General features: G+C 39.8%; 1 protein-coding gene across 1 annotated transcript in view; it reads right to left on the reverse strand.

Annotated features, from left to right (window-relative positions):
* LOC139743205 (asparagine synthetase domain-containing protein 1-like) overlaps positions 1-17,286 on the reverse strand; it is a 61,584-nt gene that overhangs the window by 6,265 nt on the left and 38,033 nt on the right. The window contains exons 8-10 of the mRNA XM_071653704.1: positions 16,712-16,818; positions 15,045-15,079; positions 8,057-8,222 (exon numbers count right to left, since the gene is read on the reverse strand). Coding sequence (XP_071509805.1) covers positions 8,057-8,222; positions 15,045-15,079; positions 16,712-16,818 — 308 coding nt within the window. The remainder of the gene's footprint in view (positions 1-8,056; positions 8,223-15,044; positions 15,080-16,711; positions 16,819-17,286) is intronic.

Genomic DNA, 17,286 nt, shown 5'->3' on the forward strand with positions numbered 1-17,286 from the left:
TTTCATCGTTGAGGTCAGATGCTGTAAGAGAAGATTCTCAGCTTTAAAATGACATACAACTCATGTAGTAAAATCAAACGATTTTGAACCCATCAAAACGACTTACAGAAGACACTGAACTACACTTGAGAAAAGAAGAGAAGTCCACAATAAGCCAGGCTAGGCCAAAGTCGCATCGCACGCAACATTATCACTTCCCAACGGAAGGAGGGAAGTTGGGCCCATCCACGCATGAGAGCAATGAACTTGGGGCAAGATCCCCAAAACCAAGTTCCCCCCTGTGCCTCCGTCACCTTGGCAAAGTTATTAATTGGGAGTGACCCTCTGCGGGACTATTGTTTCTCTTACATCATTTTGTCTTTAAAGTGAGGGGATACTTTCTGGAGGAGGTTGATTCTGTCTTAGATCACAAAATCACCTTCAAGCATCGTAGCAACTATTGGGGTTCTTAGTGTAGTTGTACGAGTACATTGGACATCAATCATTACGGGAACATGATACATGTACTGATATCATAGCTGAGAAAAAAAATCAAGAATACAAGAGCAAATTTTACTGAGTAATCAAATCAATGATATACTGATTTCCATATATCACACAAATCCCCCTTTTCCCCCACAGTGTCTACCACGTGGTTTGTCAATGTAGATGTTTTATTTACTGCAGCATAGCACTAGTTCAAAATATCAAAAAGCATACAAATCTATTTTTCAGGAGATAGAAGTGTTATCACAAGATTATCAATATGATGGCCACAATACCGTCATTTTAATCTGTCAATGTGTAAAGAACCAGCTTCCCTATCTAGGCATCGAACTGTTTCAATCACGGCTGCAAAAACCATATAAACTAAACATTTGAAGTGCTTGAACAGCTTAATTGCACATTTCCACATTACTGTACAAGCAATCTTATTTCTTCCTAACATCTTTTTTTCTTTAATCCTGCTTTTTTTATGCATCTTTCAACCAAGCACAAAAACCTTCCCTTTAATCACACATATCATGTCTTCTGTTTTCCATCAGCTGCTCTTGAAAAACAAAAATCTAACAATCCTAGCGGGAATGACTGTTAATGGGTCCACTGGTAGGGGAGAGAAGGGGGGGGGGAAGGGGAAACCCCAATTGGGCTTCTGCCTCAAAGTTTGTTTCTCCCCTGCTCGCTCCGAAGGTGCGAAAGATGGGTCGGCCCGGATTTTCACTACACTTCGGAGGCCCATAAACGCTCGGCGTGACGGCTGGAAATGAAATGCATCGGACGTTTACGGAGGTTAGTAGGGGAAGCAGCCGTGGCAGTAAACACAGCCGATTGCCTGCTGGATAACTGGGAACACATGTATGTTTGACACCGCAATCCTATCGAGGGTAGCCTCAAAAACCATCTCCCCGTTCCTACCAATCTTTTTGAAGACAACATTCTTCAGAGGAAAAGCAGAGGTTGTAAATAAACTGCTTGTTTCATAGAACCAAAAAGGACTCATATTCTTCTTTTTTTCTTTTACATTCCACTGACAGTGATCAAAGAGCAAAATAAATACAGTGGGTGATATATAACTGCCCTGCACATGTACTTTGAGCAGAGGGAAAGTAATGAAATGTCTTTTGAATCATTCTGCCAGTTGTGACATTTTCGACCATAAATTGTCATTGCTCCTGGGTTTTCTTGCTTTTATTCAAACTTTGATTACAATCTGGAACATGTGCGACTTGTATTCCTGTTTGGAGGCATTGCCCTTAATCTCTGACCTAACATTTTATACCCTCGTTATTTGCATCACTTACAGTTAAGATTCCATCTTCACTTTTTTTTTTTTTTGTGGGACACATACACTTTATGGAAGCGCAATCTATGGACTCCTAATCCATTTCTCATAATATGAGAAATGGATTAGGATATATTATATCTTCCTTTTAAATTTCTTTCATATGACAATAAATGTGTATGGCATAGATAATTAGACAATATTGAACAACAGCACTGCTTGTCACATTTTTAAACTGACATTATCCCTAAACTCAGCAAAGAGACATGAATGTGGCTTGAATATTATGACTTTTACTTTCATCAATTAGCATGTTCTAAATGACAGAGTAAAATGCAAAACATGACCAACTAGATTCGACCTATCTAGATCAAAGGCACTGTGGTTTCAGAGTTTGATTAAGAAACGAAGAGAGCAGGCACAGTATTTCTTCAAACTAATCAAAACAGCATCGCACAGCGGAGAGAGACCCCAAGTGGATTGGTTTGACAACTGCTCTTCCCTCAATCCTCAATGTGTCCGCCGAGTCTTTGGCTAGCACCACGACTCAAAGCCTCCAATGCCTGATTTATTTAAAGACTCCAGATGAATGACAGTAATTGACTCCTGCAAAAAAGACTCACTACATTTGATAGGTAAACAAGTAAATTTGAGATTCTCGGGGGATGACGTAAAGTATATGATCAGTCATGCACACAATGCAATCTGCCAAGACTGTGTGCCGACTGTGTGAAAACATGAATTTGGCACTCCGCCATGAACACATGACTGCAGGCCCTCTGAAGGAGGTGAATACACATGAACACAGTTAAAAGGGTGTAAAAAGGGATATGTCTCATCATTCATGCTCAAATCTCCCTATGGAGAGGTTGTAAACAAAACCGCTACGATGAATCCTTTCTTGACTGGACTTATCACGGCAGTGCACCCAAGACCTCAATGAGAACGAAAATCACTCTCCTAAGGATCACTTTGAATTGAGTTCTTTTGTCTTTTAACCATTGCTCCCTCCTGCTATCTTTCTTGCAAACACCACCTGCCCTGGAGCTGGAGGAAAAAAAACAACAAGCGGAGAATGGTAACACTACTGCCGGAACCAGGCAACATGTCCAGTGTGGAGGCAGCGCCTAGCGACACATCACTACGACTCAGCGGTGACAGTGCGAATGTGAGGCCCAGGGGTGCAGTCCACTCAGGTGCAGTGGGTCCGTTGGTTGCCCAACACCTCAAAGAGCCAAGTGCTACATCATGACAAAAAAAAAAAGAAGAAAAAAAGAGGCTGAGTTGTATTTTGCACATCAAATTTATGAGGGGATGAAGAATCACATGTCAAAACACGCACACATCCCCTGCCTATAAATCTTGTGCCTCTTTGAAACAGGATGCTGCTAAACTGAGCAGCTTGTATAACGCATACAAAAACAAAGACACACACAAAACAAAACAAAACAAAACAGCAAAGAATCAAAGAATGAAATGAAAAGACCTGCAAGCATGCCGACTTTAATCCTATGAGAAGAGACAAGTAAGCTCTCGCACCCAAGAGGAGGGGTACGTGGAGAGGAAGCCAGGGGATAAAGCTTGGTGATCTCCAGTCACCCAGTGAGAACATAGAGAGGGGTGGAGTTTGAACACTGACCCACTTGATGACTAGGGTTCAAGCTGGCTGAACATCTCAGCTGGCAATCTCTTACATACACTGGGCACATTTAACGCTTGCACTGATTCATTCCAGCCTCACCCTGACTAAAATCTCACTTGTGGCTCATGTCTTACTCTTTACCTTCAAGATGTCACAGCATTACTCCTATCTATGTGTTTCATTTTAAAATATTAATACATCTGTCCAACCCTAAATTTCCATCATTGGCAAACCGCTTGCTGGTTCATGTTTCAACTGTTATGTTATCATAACCATGAATTATTACAATCATTATTGCCATCATCATGTATTATCCTTGCTGATATCATCACCACTATCTTTTCTTCCCATTCTACCTCCACTGCTTCTTCTACTATTATTATCATTATGACTTTGTCACATATCGCGATTACAATTGCAATTCCACAAGACTGCAGAATCGCCAGCCAGGACCTGTAGAAACTACATAACTGCTGACCCAACATCATTGCGAGGAGCTGCTATACCCACTCTCACAGCAATGCAGCTTCCTGTCAGATCTACATGATGTAGTAAGATCCATACTGTCTTTACTTGCACTAGAGCACTTATTCACATTTTCCTGTATGATACGTGAAGCTGATGTATGTACGTACCAAATGATACCTCCTGCTTAATAAGGAACTTAGCCTAAGTCCATCATCCCAATATAGCTTCACCTGTAAGCTGCATCAAGGGCTAATTGCATAAAAAATCAAGTATAATTTGTAGATGCAGTACTACCATCATCTTATAGAATGAGTGCGTGTCAACACACACACACATAGTTACAGTGAGCGAAAACAAACTTTCACTATACTTCACGATAATATTATCATTATGACACTTTTATTATGTTTTTTCTAAAAATGATAAGATAAATGATAAGATAAATGATAAATGATAAGATAACAGTTGTGTAACGTATTGACTTTGTATTTTGTTACAGTTTTTGTGGATGAATGGAAATAAATGTCAATCAAACTCTTCAGCATTCTGTGTGTTTGTACTGGTCTTCTTTTATTGAAATATGAAAAAAAAAAAAAGGATGATTGCATGGAAGACAAAAATCACCCCCCCCCCCAAACCGTATATGCCCCCTTGCTCATATATTTTGAGTTGTGGAAAGTCAAGTTGTATACTTAATGATGTGGCCATAAAATGACCTGTCGAGGCCTGTATGTGACACCTCTGAGATCCTCTTGACAGATAGCTGTCACTCATGATTTCCCCCATCTCTATTCCTACTTCCTGTCACATGACCTCCAAGAAGACATCTGTATGGTCAGATATCCCTTGACCCAAAGGAAGAGGTTTGCTCCTTGAACTCTCTCTCTCCCAGAATGATGTTTTGTTTTGTTTTCTTTTCGTTTCCTTTGTTTTGTGTTTTGACCAGCTGATTTTCCAGAGCTTTGAGGCTTTATTGCCATATTGTATGATACAGGGTTCTATGATATTGCTCCTGCGACAATTGCTCTCATGAAATATCTGCACGCTAAGCAAACAGAAAAACCTACCCACAAACATGACTCAAACTCTAATAATCCTCACATCACACTGAACCTAAATCCCTATCACAACCGAAACCCTAACCCCCCCCCCCCAAGTCCTTGGAGAAAATAAGATCGCACGAAAAAATGTCATGTCATCATGATACACTTTCCACGGGGAAGACTATAAACTTGTTGGCGGTTTGATTCACATTTCACATCTCATGTGAGGCTAAATGAAGTGGGAGAAATTTGCCAATGACTGCTCGTCATCAACAGTGTCTCATGTAGGATATCATTGAACTGACCCTGTATGTTTAGAACCATAAATTACTACACAAATATACTTGGCCTAGAGAGTTTCTTGTTAAAACTATGGGCAGAGGTGACTCCAAACTAGTACTATTCACTGAGGGGCGCAGCCCCTCAGTGAATAGTACTAGTTTGGAGTCACCGAGGCCCATAGTTTTAACAAGAAACTCGAAACTAGGCAAAGTATATTTGTTTTATATTTTGGATCAAAAATTTGAATAAAAAGTGAAAATCATTATAGGCTTATAGCCTAACCCCGGGACGCTCCGTGTACACAGTTACACTGCAACACTGCGTGTTGGGGCTGGTCGCAGTTAGGCTTAGCCGCACTGCGGCAGCAGCGCAGCGCCTGCAATACGCAAAAGTGCGAGAGACCGGAAATTGAAAAACGTAGCAGCCGTGGCACCGCCAGAGTTGGCCGTCGCATGTATCCAAGCGCTCGTATGGCCGCTGCAAACCTCACTAGAATTCCGGACCGGACGTGGACGGACCACGTACATTTGATTGTAAAGAAGGGTGATTGTGACATCATTTTGCAAATAGTATATACTATATGCAAAATGTCGTCATAAAAGTGACATCATTTTGCAAATAGTACTTCATGGAGTGTCAAACACACCAACACTCTAAAATAGTTCAAAATACCTATAATCACGTGAAGCTCTTTTAACCAATCAATGGAAGACAAATTTTTGATCCAAAATATAATAGTTTATATTCATTGCAAAAGCCTATGATACGAGCGCATACTTACTCAGGTATAACTGTAACATCACTTACTGTCCATGCATAAGTTGTAAAATAATACACTAGAAATGTCGCTATGGCGACTGATGCCTCCGCCATAATGCATGATTCTCCCAATAGGCGTATAGTACAATGTCTTCACAATGTGTGATCCATGACATTTTCACATAACTGGAGAATCTCCATTAGGTAATGCATGTACTACGTTTTGAAACTAATAATGCAAGCATTGCATATACTAGTATATGAGGGAAATAGTAAAATTTTGAGGAGTTGACCTTGATCTTTGACCCGACTATTGACCCATGACCCCTAAATTCCCTAGAGAATCCCTGCCAGACAGTACATGCATATGTACCAAGTTCCATGAAAATACATTGAACCATTTGAGATATATATATATAAACTGAGATATTGCAACATTTTCACACAACCTTTGACCTTTTGACCTTTGACCTTATGACATTTCCTTTCATTTCATTTCATTTCAATTTATTTTCATATTTCTCACATATATCACAATATAAAGTAAATTGATACGAAATCTATACAGAACATAATTCAAAATAGAACTTCACCGGAATGTTCAAAAGTTTGTCTTGGTATACACAAGGTCTGTATACATGCGAGTTAAACTGAGATCATAATGCGAAAAAATATGATGGGGCCTGCGTAAAAGCAAGCTTGTATAGAGCCGCAGGTCCCGTGGTAAAATCAGATTAGGGGAAGCATAAGTACAGATATTTTTAGACCATACTATAATTGGGGGATCCGATTAAAACGAACAAGATCAACTCAAATGTTGCTATATAAAATACAGAATAAAACACTGAAAGGTCACATGTTGCAACTATAACCTACTACAAGTAAGGACATTGAGAGAACAACGACTGAGATTGTAAGGATTTAAGTGGGTGTGGAGGTATAGATGAAACTCTCTCTGGAGAATCTTTACGCAGTAGTACGTGTCCACACCAAGTTTCAAGAAAATACCTTCGGGCATTGCATAGATATGGGGGAAATTGCAACATTTGTAGAATTTGACCTTGACCTTTTGACCTTTGACCTCTTGCCAATGTCACTAAAATCTACTCAACTAATTGTCTCATCATACATCATCCTTGGACCAAGTTTGGTGAAAGCTGTTTCATCCAGTTTTGAGTTATCACATAAAGAGATAAATTTTAGGATTTGACCTTGATCTGTGACCTTTGACCTCTGTCCGATTTCACTGAAAAACTAATCAAGTAATTGTCCCATCATATATCATCCTCCAACAAAGTTTGGTGAAATTTGCTCCATCCAGTCATGAGTTATCGCGTAAACGGATACAATTTCATGATTTGACCTTGACCTTTGACCTTTGACCTTCAGTCGATTTCACCCAAAATCTAATCAAGTAATTGCCCCATCATACTTCATACTTGGACCAAGTTTGGTAAAATTCAAGTAAATATTACTCAAGTTATCGCGTAAACGAAAGCGGACAGACGTACGGACGTACGGACGTAAGTACAGACGGACGGACAACCCGAAAACATAATGCCTCCGGAACCACTTCGTGGCGGAGGCATAATTAAAAGTCTTTTAATGAATGTAACCAGGGTTTGTATTTTGGTAGTGGTTAATAAGAAATGGAGGGGGGGGAGTTGTGATCGCTGGAGAGGGAGACAGACATACAGACAGACAGACAGAGGAAGAGGGTAGTAAGAAAGAGGGAGAGAGAGAGAGAGAGTTTAAGAAACTTTAAAGGGACAAAGGACAAAGCAACAGACAAGGACTTTTTTCACAGTTTTGCTCAAGATCAAAAAGCTCCCCGGTGCAAGGGTGCCACCTGATTAAGCTTGCACCGTATGACCATCAACCTTTCAATTTGCAAATGATCAGCTAATGAACTCTGAAAAGTGTCACACTCTATACTGTACATCACCTGATTACGAATGGACAATGTTGCCATATGAATGTGCAGCGAAACTGTTGCCGTATGAATGTAAAAGGACACTAACTGTATGTTGTATGTGGGTAGATGAGATAGAATTTGGCTTCTAAAACAAAGAAAGGACAAAGACAAAATTGATATTGTACCTTGGCTGGACTATTGTAGATAATCCCTGGAGGAGCTTGCTCCGTCTTTCCACCAGCAGCGACGACAAGCCTGCCCCGTCCCCTGGCTGCAAACCAGATGGCGCACCCTATGCTGTCGTCCAGGACTGTCTGCTGAGGGTAGACCAGGTGACAGAGCCTCTGAGACCTGCAGTTCAACAAAATTCAAACTGTCCAATGATTTTCTCTTTTTGTTTGAAAAATATGATAAAAAAATTTTACCCACAAAGACAACAATTTGTTGAGAGATCTACAAGTGTAATGTTTAAAGAAAAGAACATTGTTGTGTTCACTTTCGTAATGCTGCATTTAACCTGTTGAGGACGGTTTGATTTTGCTACAACACGCATTTCCCATAGACACCTGCCCAAGTATACTCGGGACTCGTCCTCAACGGGTTAAGCATTTCAAAACAGCATTCAATGACTCGTTAATGTAGTTGTCAGTAGTACACATGGTTTGAGGAAAAACAAAATGTGACACTTCTCTTCAGGTAAGAGCATGATTGATCAAGAACATATTTAGAAAAAAAAAAGACTGCGGTAAATTCTTCTCAGTCATCCAGTCAAAGTACAGGATCAAAGAAGACAATTGATAATTGGTTAAATGTTGCAATAAGTGCGTTTATTTCCAGTTTTTTATGCAAATTATCATACGACATTGGAGAAGTATATACCACAGTAACTATGTTTTCAGGGAGCAGCTTGCAAAATCAGGGAGACTTGGAAGTCCTACAAAACTTCAGCCACTATTTTCTGGTCTTTTCTCCCTCTCTCCCTGTCTTCAACCCCTCCCCTAAAAACACACACACAAACAAACAAACAAACAAAAAACTAAAGGGGGATGACAAATGTTGACAGAAAATACTGAATATAATGGATTGAAGACAAGACTCACTGCAGGGAAAGATTTGAGCTGGAGCTATCCAGCAGTTTAGATTCCTTTCCCCAAAGCCTCTTTAAAGGACAAGTAAGTCGAAGTTCACAATCATATACACTGTACATGTGAATTGAGAGAATGTAGCAATCTCAGTAAACGTTTGAGGAAAATGAGACAATCCGCTCAAGAGTTATGAATTTTTGAAGTTTCAGTGCAGCCGTCCCTGGATGAGAAGACTACTACAGCTTGTGATGTCACACGTGTAGAACGGAATATGGAAAATATAACGAAATTTCAACATATTTTCACTTTTCTCACACAATGGAAGAGCACTTGACTTGCCTCTTTTAGAAGGCAGGGGGAATAATATTACCTTTGATATATGTCAGTAACATGTGACAAGTCAAGTGAATGTGTACTTTTTTCTTCAAAAAATGAAATTTTGTGAAATTCTTTGTATATTTTCCTTATATCACAAACTGTAGTAGTCTTCTCATCCAGCAGTGACTGTGCATAAACTTTAACAAATCATAGCTTGTGAATGGAATGACTGATTTTCCTCAAACTTTCACTCATGTGTTCTACTAGTATTGCTGCATTCACCCAATCCACATGTGTATGAAGGTGAACTTGTTTTTTTTATATCAATGTTTGTAGTACAGCACCTAAGCAGTGATGGGGAAACTGTTCTAGTGGATAGGAGCACATCTTGAGTGTTTAAGCAGCAGCCACAAGTACAACTACAATCACAGATGTTACTTCACACATCAACACTGCAGAAACCAATGGAAATCTTGGTGAAAAATCTTAAGGGGTGTTTTCTTGACCCCGGTGTCTTTAAAGTACTTATGAACCCCACAGTCAATTGCAAGGGATCAGGGTGCATCCACAATGTATGGAATCAGCTCTAGTACTCTGGTGTTAAGTAATTCAGGTGTTAAATGAATCACACCCCTTGAACTCCAACACATCTGTTAGTTGTGGGCATGACGGTAAAACTGTCATACTGCACCCTTGCATCTAAGTTTCCAATTCACTTGAAGTCAGCATTTAACATTACTTTCTTCCAGTTCCCAGTCATTTCTCCAACCATTCTGTAATATCAGAATTTCTACACAGTATTCTCTGTTTAAATGGGTACTCCGCTTAACCCTAAAAGGGGTGGGGGGGGGGGCAGAATCTGCCAGCCCCCCTCAACCTTTCACACAATAATTCTGTATACACGAGAAGGCCTCATCATGAGGCTTCTTGACTTTCTTTGTTCAAGTCACACACAACATTTGAGACCAAATTTGCAATGTCAGCGCATACTTTGACAAAGCCATGTCCATTTTTGTAATGGCATGGTTAGCCCAAAACAGGCACAATTTTTTTTTGATTTTGTGTACATTTCCAATGGAAAATTGTGCTCTGTCATGAAACTCATAAAAACCTGATTATTTTTACTATTAATAACTATGATTTATTAATTCTATGCCAGTCATGGTAGAAAAATTACCAGTGACAACTTCCAATATAAAAAAACCAAAGAAAAATCAAACGTCAAAAAACAATTGAATCTGCCCCCCTCCAGTTTTAGCACAGCCAAAAAAGCCTGGCCTAATTAGTTAGGGTTAATTGGGCAAAAAATCCTCTGCCAGACACTACCTGATTAAGCAGGGACTACTGTACCAACATTCAAACAAATAGCACTTTCTTGAAAATAGATGTGAATTGGTTTTACTAAGTCACTTTGATATTTGCCACTACAATATAAGATAGTTTCTATCTGTGTTTTGGCTTGTTTAATCCATGCCATATTGAGAGAAAGAAAGAGAGAGAGAGGCAGAGCGTAGTAACAGTTAGTAATACTTATTAACAGTTGGTAATACTTCTGTTTTTTTAGGGAAAAAAATGAATTTTACTCCCCTGGCACGAAAGAACGACAGGAAAGAAAATAAAACACATAACACACAAAAACATATGCATTCCCTTTGACAATCAAACAAAACAAAACAGGACATTGACATAGGCTATTGTCAGGCAGTGACTATCATTTTGACACAAGCTGCTTGCTAGATTAAAAGACATCGGTCTCCATGCACAATGGGGTGATAAGATGGGCGGTAGATTGACAGAGAGAGCAAGCAGCAGAGAATGTGACGGAAAACAACATAATAACCCTGAAAGAAAACACCTGCAACTGTCCTGGATAATAAAGCTGGTTGAAGAGTGGCAGGACAAACAATGGCATTTTGTGATAAAAGGGCCATGACGGGTCAGACGGCATGGTGACATTCATTGGCTAACGTCCCTGCAAAACTACCTGGGAAACATTTTTTAGGCAATCAAAATCTTCTCCAGTACGATCGCTGCGACATTTTTTATCAGAGTTCTCTACTACAGCTAGATTTCTACTCATCCTGTTATTGTCCTCCTGCAATCTCACCACCAGCCATCTGTCCAGCTGGGCGGGATCTCCTCTCAATGCAAACATTTAACCTGCCCCCTACTGGGGAGCCCTAGAACAATGGGCATAACTCAGCGTCTATTGACTCAAGAACATAATCCAATCACAATGCTGGCAAACACAGTCAAAAGAAGAAAAAAAAATGCAAGTCTTGAAGACAATGCTAGATGAATGATTGTGCCTCATTAACAAGCCATTGGGGGATGGGGGATGGGAGAGGGAGGGGGTGGGGTTGGACAAGGCAGGGAGGGTAGTGGAGAGGGTGTGGTAATAGGAGGGGGAGGGCAGGGTTGGTGGGCTCAAAATCAAATGATGCACCACATCTCCAAACTGGGGCTTTCATGATGAAAGCATTTGAAGATTTCACAGCTTTTACGAAATCCACTTAACACAGTTTTTAACACTGTAAATGAAGAAAGATGCAAGTGTTACAGACATACGTATATAATTATCAATAGCAATTTTTTTTTCTTTCTCTATCTTTCACCTGTTCTTATACCCATCAAACATTTTTTAAACTGCAAAATTCTACACTTACAATGTACTCTGTTTAATCCTCCCCTTTTTCCAAAAGTACAGCTGTAAGTTACAGAGATGGTACCTGACAACTGATACTATGAATCAAACACACCTGTCACGAAATTGCACTGTTTGTCATGCTCAGGAACTAGCCAAATTTGGGGCGAACCCCCCCAAAAAAGCGTGTGCAGTGCACCACAAATTCCCATACAGGAGTATACGCAATTTTGAGCGTGAGCTGTGTGAGAGGGGTTCCATCATAACATAGGCAAGAAAAAAAACCCTCACAAAACTATTGCAGAAAACAGGTGTTCTGATAGAACATCGGATACTTACTCGCGATGTGTGACAAGTGACGCTTTCTGTAATTATTCATACTTTGAGCTAGTAAGACACATTTCTTTCACTACATGTATTTCTACAGCTACGCAATGAAATAACAACAAGACTGGCCTTGATGTCTGACCCATGACCTCCAGATGTATCAAGCTCATTATGACCTTTAGTGATAAAAAAAAAAGCTGTCAAGGTCCATCCATGAATTTTCAAAAATTACCTTGACCCTTGACCTGCACCAGATCTACCACCTGCTCTGGCCTATCCTCATTCAAATTCTTTCACAACTGCAAAATAAACTGTCAAACTGTTTTTTTTTTCCCGAATAAGTCATTTTTATGCCGTTTTTCTGATTTGGTCATAAACAATTAGCATAATTCCGACATTCATCCAAAAATAAACACATAAAATGATACTATGAAGACACTGGTTGATTTAAACAATAACATCGCAGTGGTTCAATAAAATAGGAAAATTGTCAAACTTTGATCCAGAGGGGGGTGCAACTGGCGCACGCCCCCCCCCCCCCTTTATTTTTCGTAAAAAACAAATGTAATAAAAAGAAAAACAATGAAATGAAACCCGGAAGTGGCACCGGAAATATTAGTCACGCCCCCCCCCCCCCCCCCCCCCCCCCCCCCCCCCCCCCCCACCCCTTTACAGAATTCCTGGATCCGGCCCTGGACATGATGACACTCAAAATTCACAAGTTTGAAAATTATGATGAAAATATGGACATTGGTATTAATTAAAGTTACCATATAAAAGCACATTTAATAGAACAAATTGTAGCTGGGTATTAAACGCCAACCAGTGCTCCAACCTCCTTGTAATGGTTTCTAATCTATTACCCATAATCAGGATAGCTGCTAAATCTGGACAAAGGATATATTCCTATAAAAAATGTCCTGATTAAGTTGTGGCAGCTGTATGTAGGTAAAGAGAGTGACTGTAGCAACAAATAGATTATTTTTTTATCTCTCTCTCAAATTTTTCATGTAGTGGAACCATTAAAAAATGGGAATGTTTCAATCACTGAATCCAAATCAAATTCCAAGCAACTATGTTTGCAGTATTGCTCTTTTTTTCCCCATCAATCAAGGACATGTGACAACTTTGCTTACAAGATACACTTTACAACCAGCATACAACATGATTTCGCCTGTCAACAGCATTCTAGACGTGTCTTTCACCAAAAGGCTGGAAGTACTACACACGGCTTAAACCACCTTGCCAGCTAGTGGTAAGAGAGCCAAGATTTTCTGGGTGGAGGAATTCTTACTTTAGCTTGTTTTCGTACATTGTTCCCTTTTTTTCTGGGTTTTTGTTTTTTGTTTTTTTTTTTTGCTTTGCTTTTAGAAGAGAGAGAGAGAGAAAGGAGTAAGAAAATTAAAGAGAAAGGGGATATTGGGCTTCATAGGAGATCATTCCTTGACTCTGGCCAAATTTTGTGTCAGCACGAACACGCACCCAACAAAAGAAGAAGAAGATTTGTACATGCGCGGGAAATGAAATATCTGGCATGCTCTAAACATGGATTCCTGGAAAATGGCACAAAACAGGAAAATGAGAGCATGTCAGATGGCAAAGCAGTGGCTGCTTCAAATATCAAATGACACTGAAGCACCTTTCTATGCTTTCTTTCTTTTCTTTTTTTTTTGAAACAAGGTGATGAAATTTAGAGTGAATCTACACAGCATGCTCAATTTGACTCTGGTAGACAGAGTAGAATCAAACAAGGGGACTGGAGGAAAGTTTGAGTAAAACTGGACCAAAAGAAGGAAGCCATGGATTTGTTAAAAAGTTTCACATATTTCTAAATAACAGCAAATAACTGGTATCAGTTAAAGTCACATGCCTTGTGGTATTCAAATTAGATGATGTGACAATGCCATAATTATTGCTACAGCCTCACATGTCTCAAGTTCACTTGCTTTAAAAATCCTCACTCTTTTTGTTTGATGTGACTGCAAGAGGAAGACGTTAGCATTAAAAATTTTAAGTCAGCATCATATCCACGCCCTATAGTTCATGCTTCTTCTTTAGGGTGGTATAGATTTGGAGTAGCCATTGCATACCATCAAATGCCTGACTTTCTTCTTTGTTTTTAAAATTAATAGTTGGTATCAAGAAATTCTGATCAAAGAGGACATTCATTGTTTGTTATTCATTTTTTTATGAACAAAACTATGCAGAAACCACAATTACAATGTACATCATGAAACTCCCTCCCTCGCCATCACAGCACCTTTGCCTCAGTTGGCAAATCCACTTGGTATACCCACTGGGCATACCCCACTGGGTATCAGTTGGCTCCATCTCACAATCACTACCACAAACATGAACATCCGCAGCCCCCCAGAGGACAGGGGCGGGTTAATGCCACTTGATGCATGGACCATATTTCTTCCTAACCAGCATCGATGCATGGACCATATTTCTTCATTACCAGCCATCCAACGCAGCCCCCCATCAACCCCATTTCCCCCTTCCCCCATAAAGATACCATAGCTCTTGCTAAATCTAAGTCAAAACCCCTTATGCTCTTCCTAGATACTATTCCCCTCTAGGCACCTCTATATTCTAAAATACCTCCACCCCCCTTCCTCCAAAGAAACATTCCACCACATTCGCATCATACATGCTCCATCTGTTAACATCTGGTCTTCTGCAGAGCACTGTCCCACCTTTCGTCACTTCATCATCCCATTGCGACCTGCTGCCAAAGAAATTTTCCAAATTCGTAAAAAGAATAAACAAAGGAGAAATGTTGCATTGTTCCCTCACCTTGCTTCTTGGAGCTCGTCCAACGTGACATTAACCTGGATGGTTTCACGGAAAGTGGTGCGTGCAAAGATGGGGGTAAGAGAAGATAAAAGGAGAAAAATCAACCAAACAACACCAAAAGAAAAAAAGAAGAAAAGAAAATCAGCATTGTTTGTCACGAGCAACAAAGAAAAGAATAAATTGCAATGCGGTTGGAATCTACAAGAAAGGCATTGAATGAACTCATTCAAGGTAACAGTACTTTCACTTTCTCTTTATATTTCCGTTAACACTTTTCAGGCATAAAACTTGGGGGTGGGGTGGGGTGGGTTGGAGAGCATCTAGAAGAAGAAGGAAAATGTGGCGTGCTCATATGGGATCATTGAGTAGAGCACCATCTGTTGTTGAGGTGTATGTAGTCATTAAACAACAAACATTTCAGTGTCGGTATAGCATACTACTCGGAACCAGCGCAAACAAAAAGAGTGTTCAGATGATTTCCCATCCGGCTATTTTCTCGGTCCCACTCAGTTGGAAAAAATATGACGCTATTATATCAATATTGTAAGCCAAAACAAACACAATTATGCGGTGTAGGGATGAATTCATGTCACTGTCTGGTCCATTTCCACAAACTCTGCATCTTTCGTGAAAACACAATGATAATGTGGCATTCTCCACTTCCCACGCACAGAAAAGCTTCATTCTTTTACATGTATGTTAAACCCTTTAATACTGCTCCAATCTATTCATTTCTATTTTTGGTGCATTTATCAAAGTAGAGTTACAAAGGACCTGCTTTGTTAATGATCTTTGACTGATTGATTGATATGAAGTTCTGCCCTAAATATAGAAAGGCCAATAGACCTTTTATTCTACATTGAGCATTATCAAATTTCATGACATTACATCAAGAATCTTACTGCATTAGAAGCGATGCAGTAAAATATGACCTCGATCTTTGACCCCCTGACCATGGCAACATGCTGAAAAAAATATATATATACATTCCTATCAAACAAACTTATATGGATGAATTTCCATGCTACACAAACTAAGTTGAATAAAACATTTATATCATCTGAAAGTCACTGCACAACATGTAATCTTAGAAACTGGATATGAATTTCCACTTTTTTTTCCCAACTTTTTTTTTCAAATTTTGCGAGTCTGAGCCAAGAATCGCAAAAGTACAATGCATGCAAAAGTGTTAGTCTACACATTGCATTGAATGCCACTGGTGATTCGTGAAAGTTCTTAGTATCAATGTACAGAATTTTCATGCCGCGAATGTGTCTGGTTTTACAGTAAAGATTTGTTGTGGTGCTCATACTAAAGGTATACACTGTCAAGTACAATAAAACGTGGGAGAGGTCAAGAATCGGAACCTACCCATCTCAAAATGGACATTAACATCAAGTGACAAGGCTAGATAAAAGGGGTGACAAAGGAATTGAAGTCAGTACTTTCAGTTTATCCATCTCATGAAAGGTAATAGAGAATCATGTTACAACATACACTCATGTATCTCCTTCAAGAACACAGACCAACAACTGTTGTGGCATAAATAAGTGGAATTCATTTTGCGAGAAGTGTGTACTGTGATGATAGGACTGGTGGTTGCCTTGACCTTACTGGAAATGTGACAGATATCTACAAAAATATTTCCCTCTTGGCTCAACATGTACCTCCACGAAATTCCATCTCCTCTGCGGATTCAGCCGTTGAAGCTCCAGCAGCCCCGCCCTGCCCGTCTCCCGGTCTGGGACATCAAAGGAGGAGGAGGAGGAGGAGGTGGAGGAGGGGGAGGAGGAGGATGAGGAGGAACACTCTCTGTGGGTCATTAGAAAGTGGAAGGGAGGCAAAGAAAAAACATATATATAACTTCCTATCTTCTCTATCTCTCTTCTGTTTCTCTTTAATATCATTTATCTATCAACCCATCCACTACTACTATTATGGATCTATTTTCACCACTTTGCATTCATATGTAGGCAACTTTAATGTATCCTTTTGCTCCCTCTGTGTATTCCTACTCCACACCTTTATCCCTCAGAGAGAGAGAGAGAGGGAGAGAGGGAGATGGGGCATATTGAGCTCTATCCTCATTTATCTCTCTCTTTGCCTCTATCTGATTTGATTTTTTCCATCTTTGCAAGTGGGTGAATGGGCATCAGCTTGACTGGAAGTAAAAAGACATTATCATTCTCACAGGGAAAACAACATTTTTGCTGTAAAGTGAACAGACATGCATTAGAAATGT

Source organism: Diadema antillarum, unplaced genomic scaffold (genome assembly GCF_040938485.1).
Source record: "Diadema antillarum isolate AM-2024a unplaced genomic scaffold, OU_Dant_1.0 seq00001058_RagTag, whole genome shotgun sequence".
In the NCBI taxonomy this organism is placed as follows: Eukaryota; Metazoa; Echinodermata; class Echinoidea; order Diadematoida; family Diadematidae; genus Diadema; species Diadema antillarum.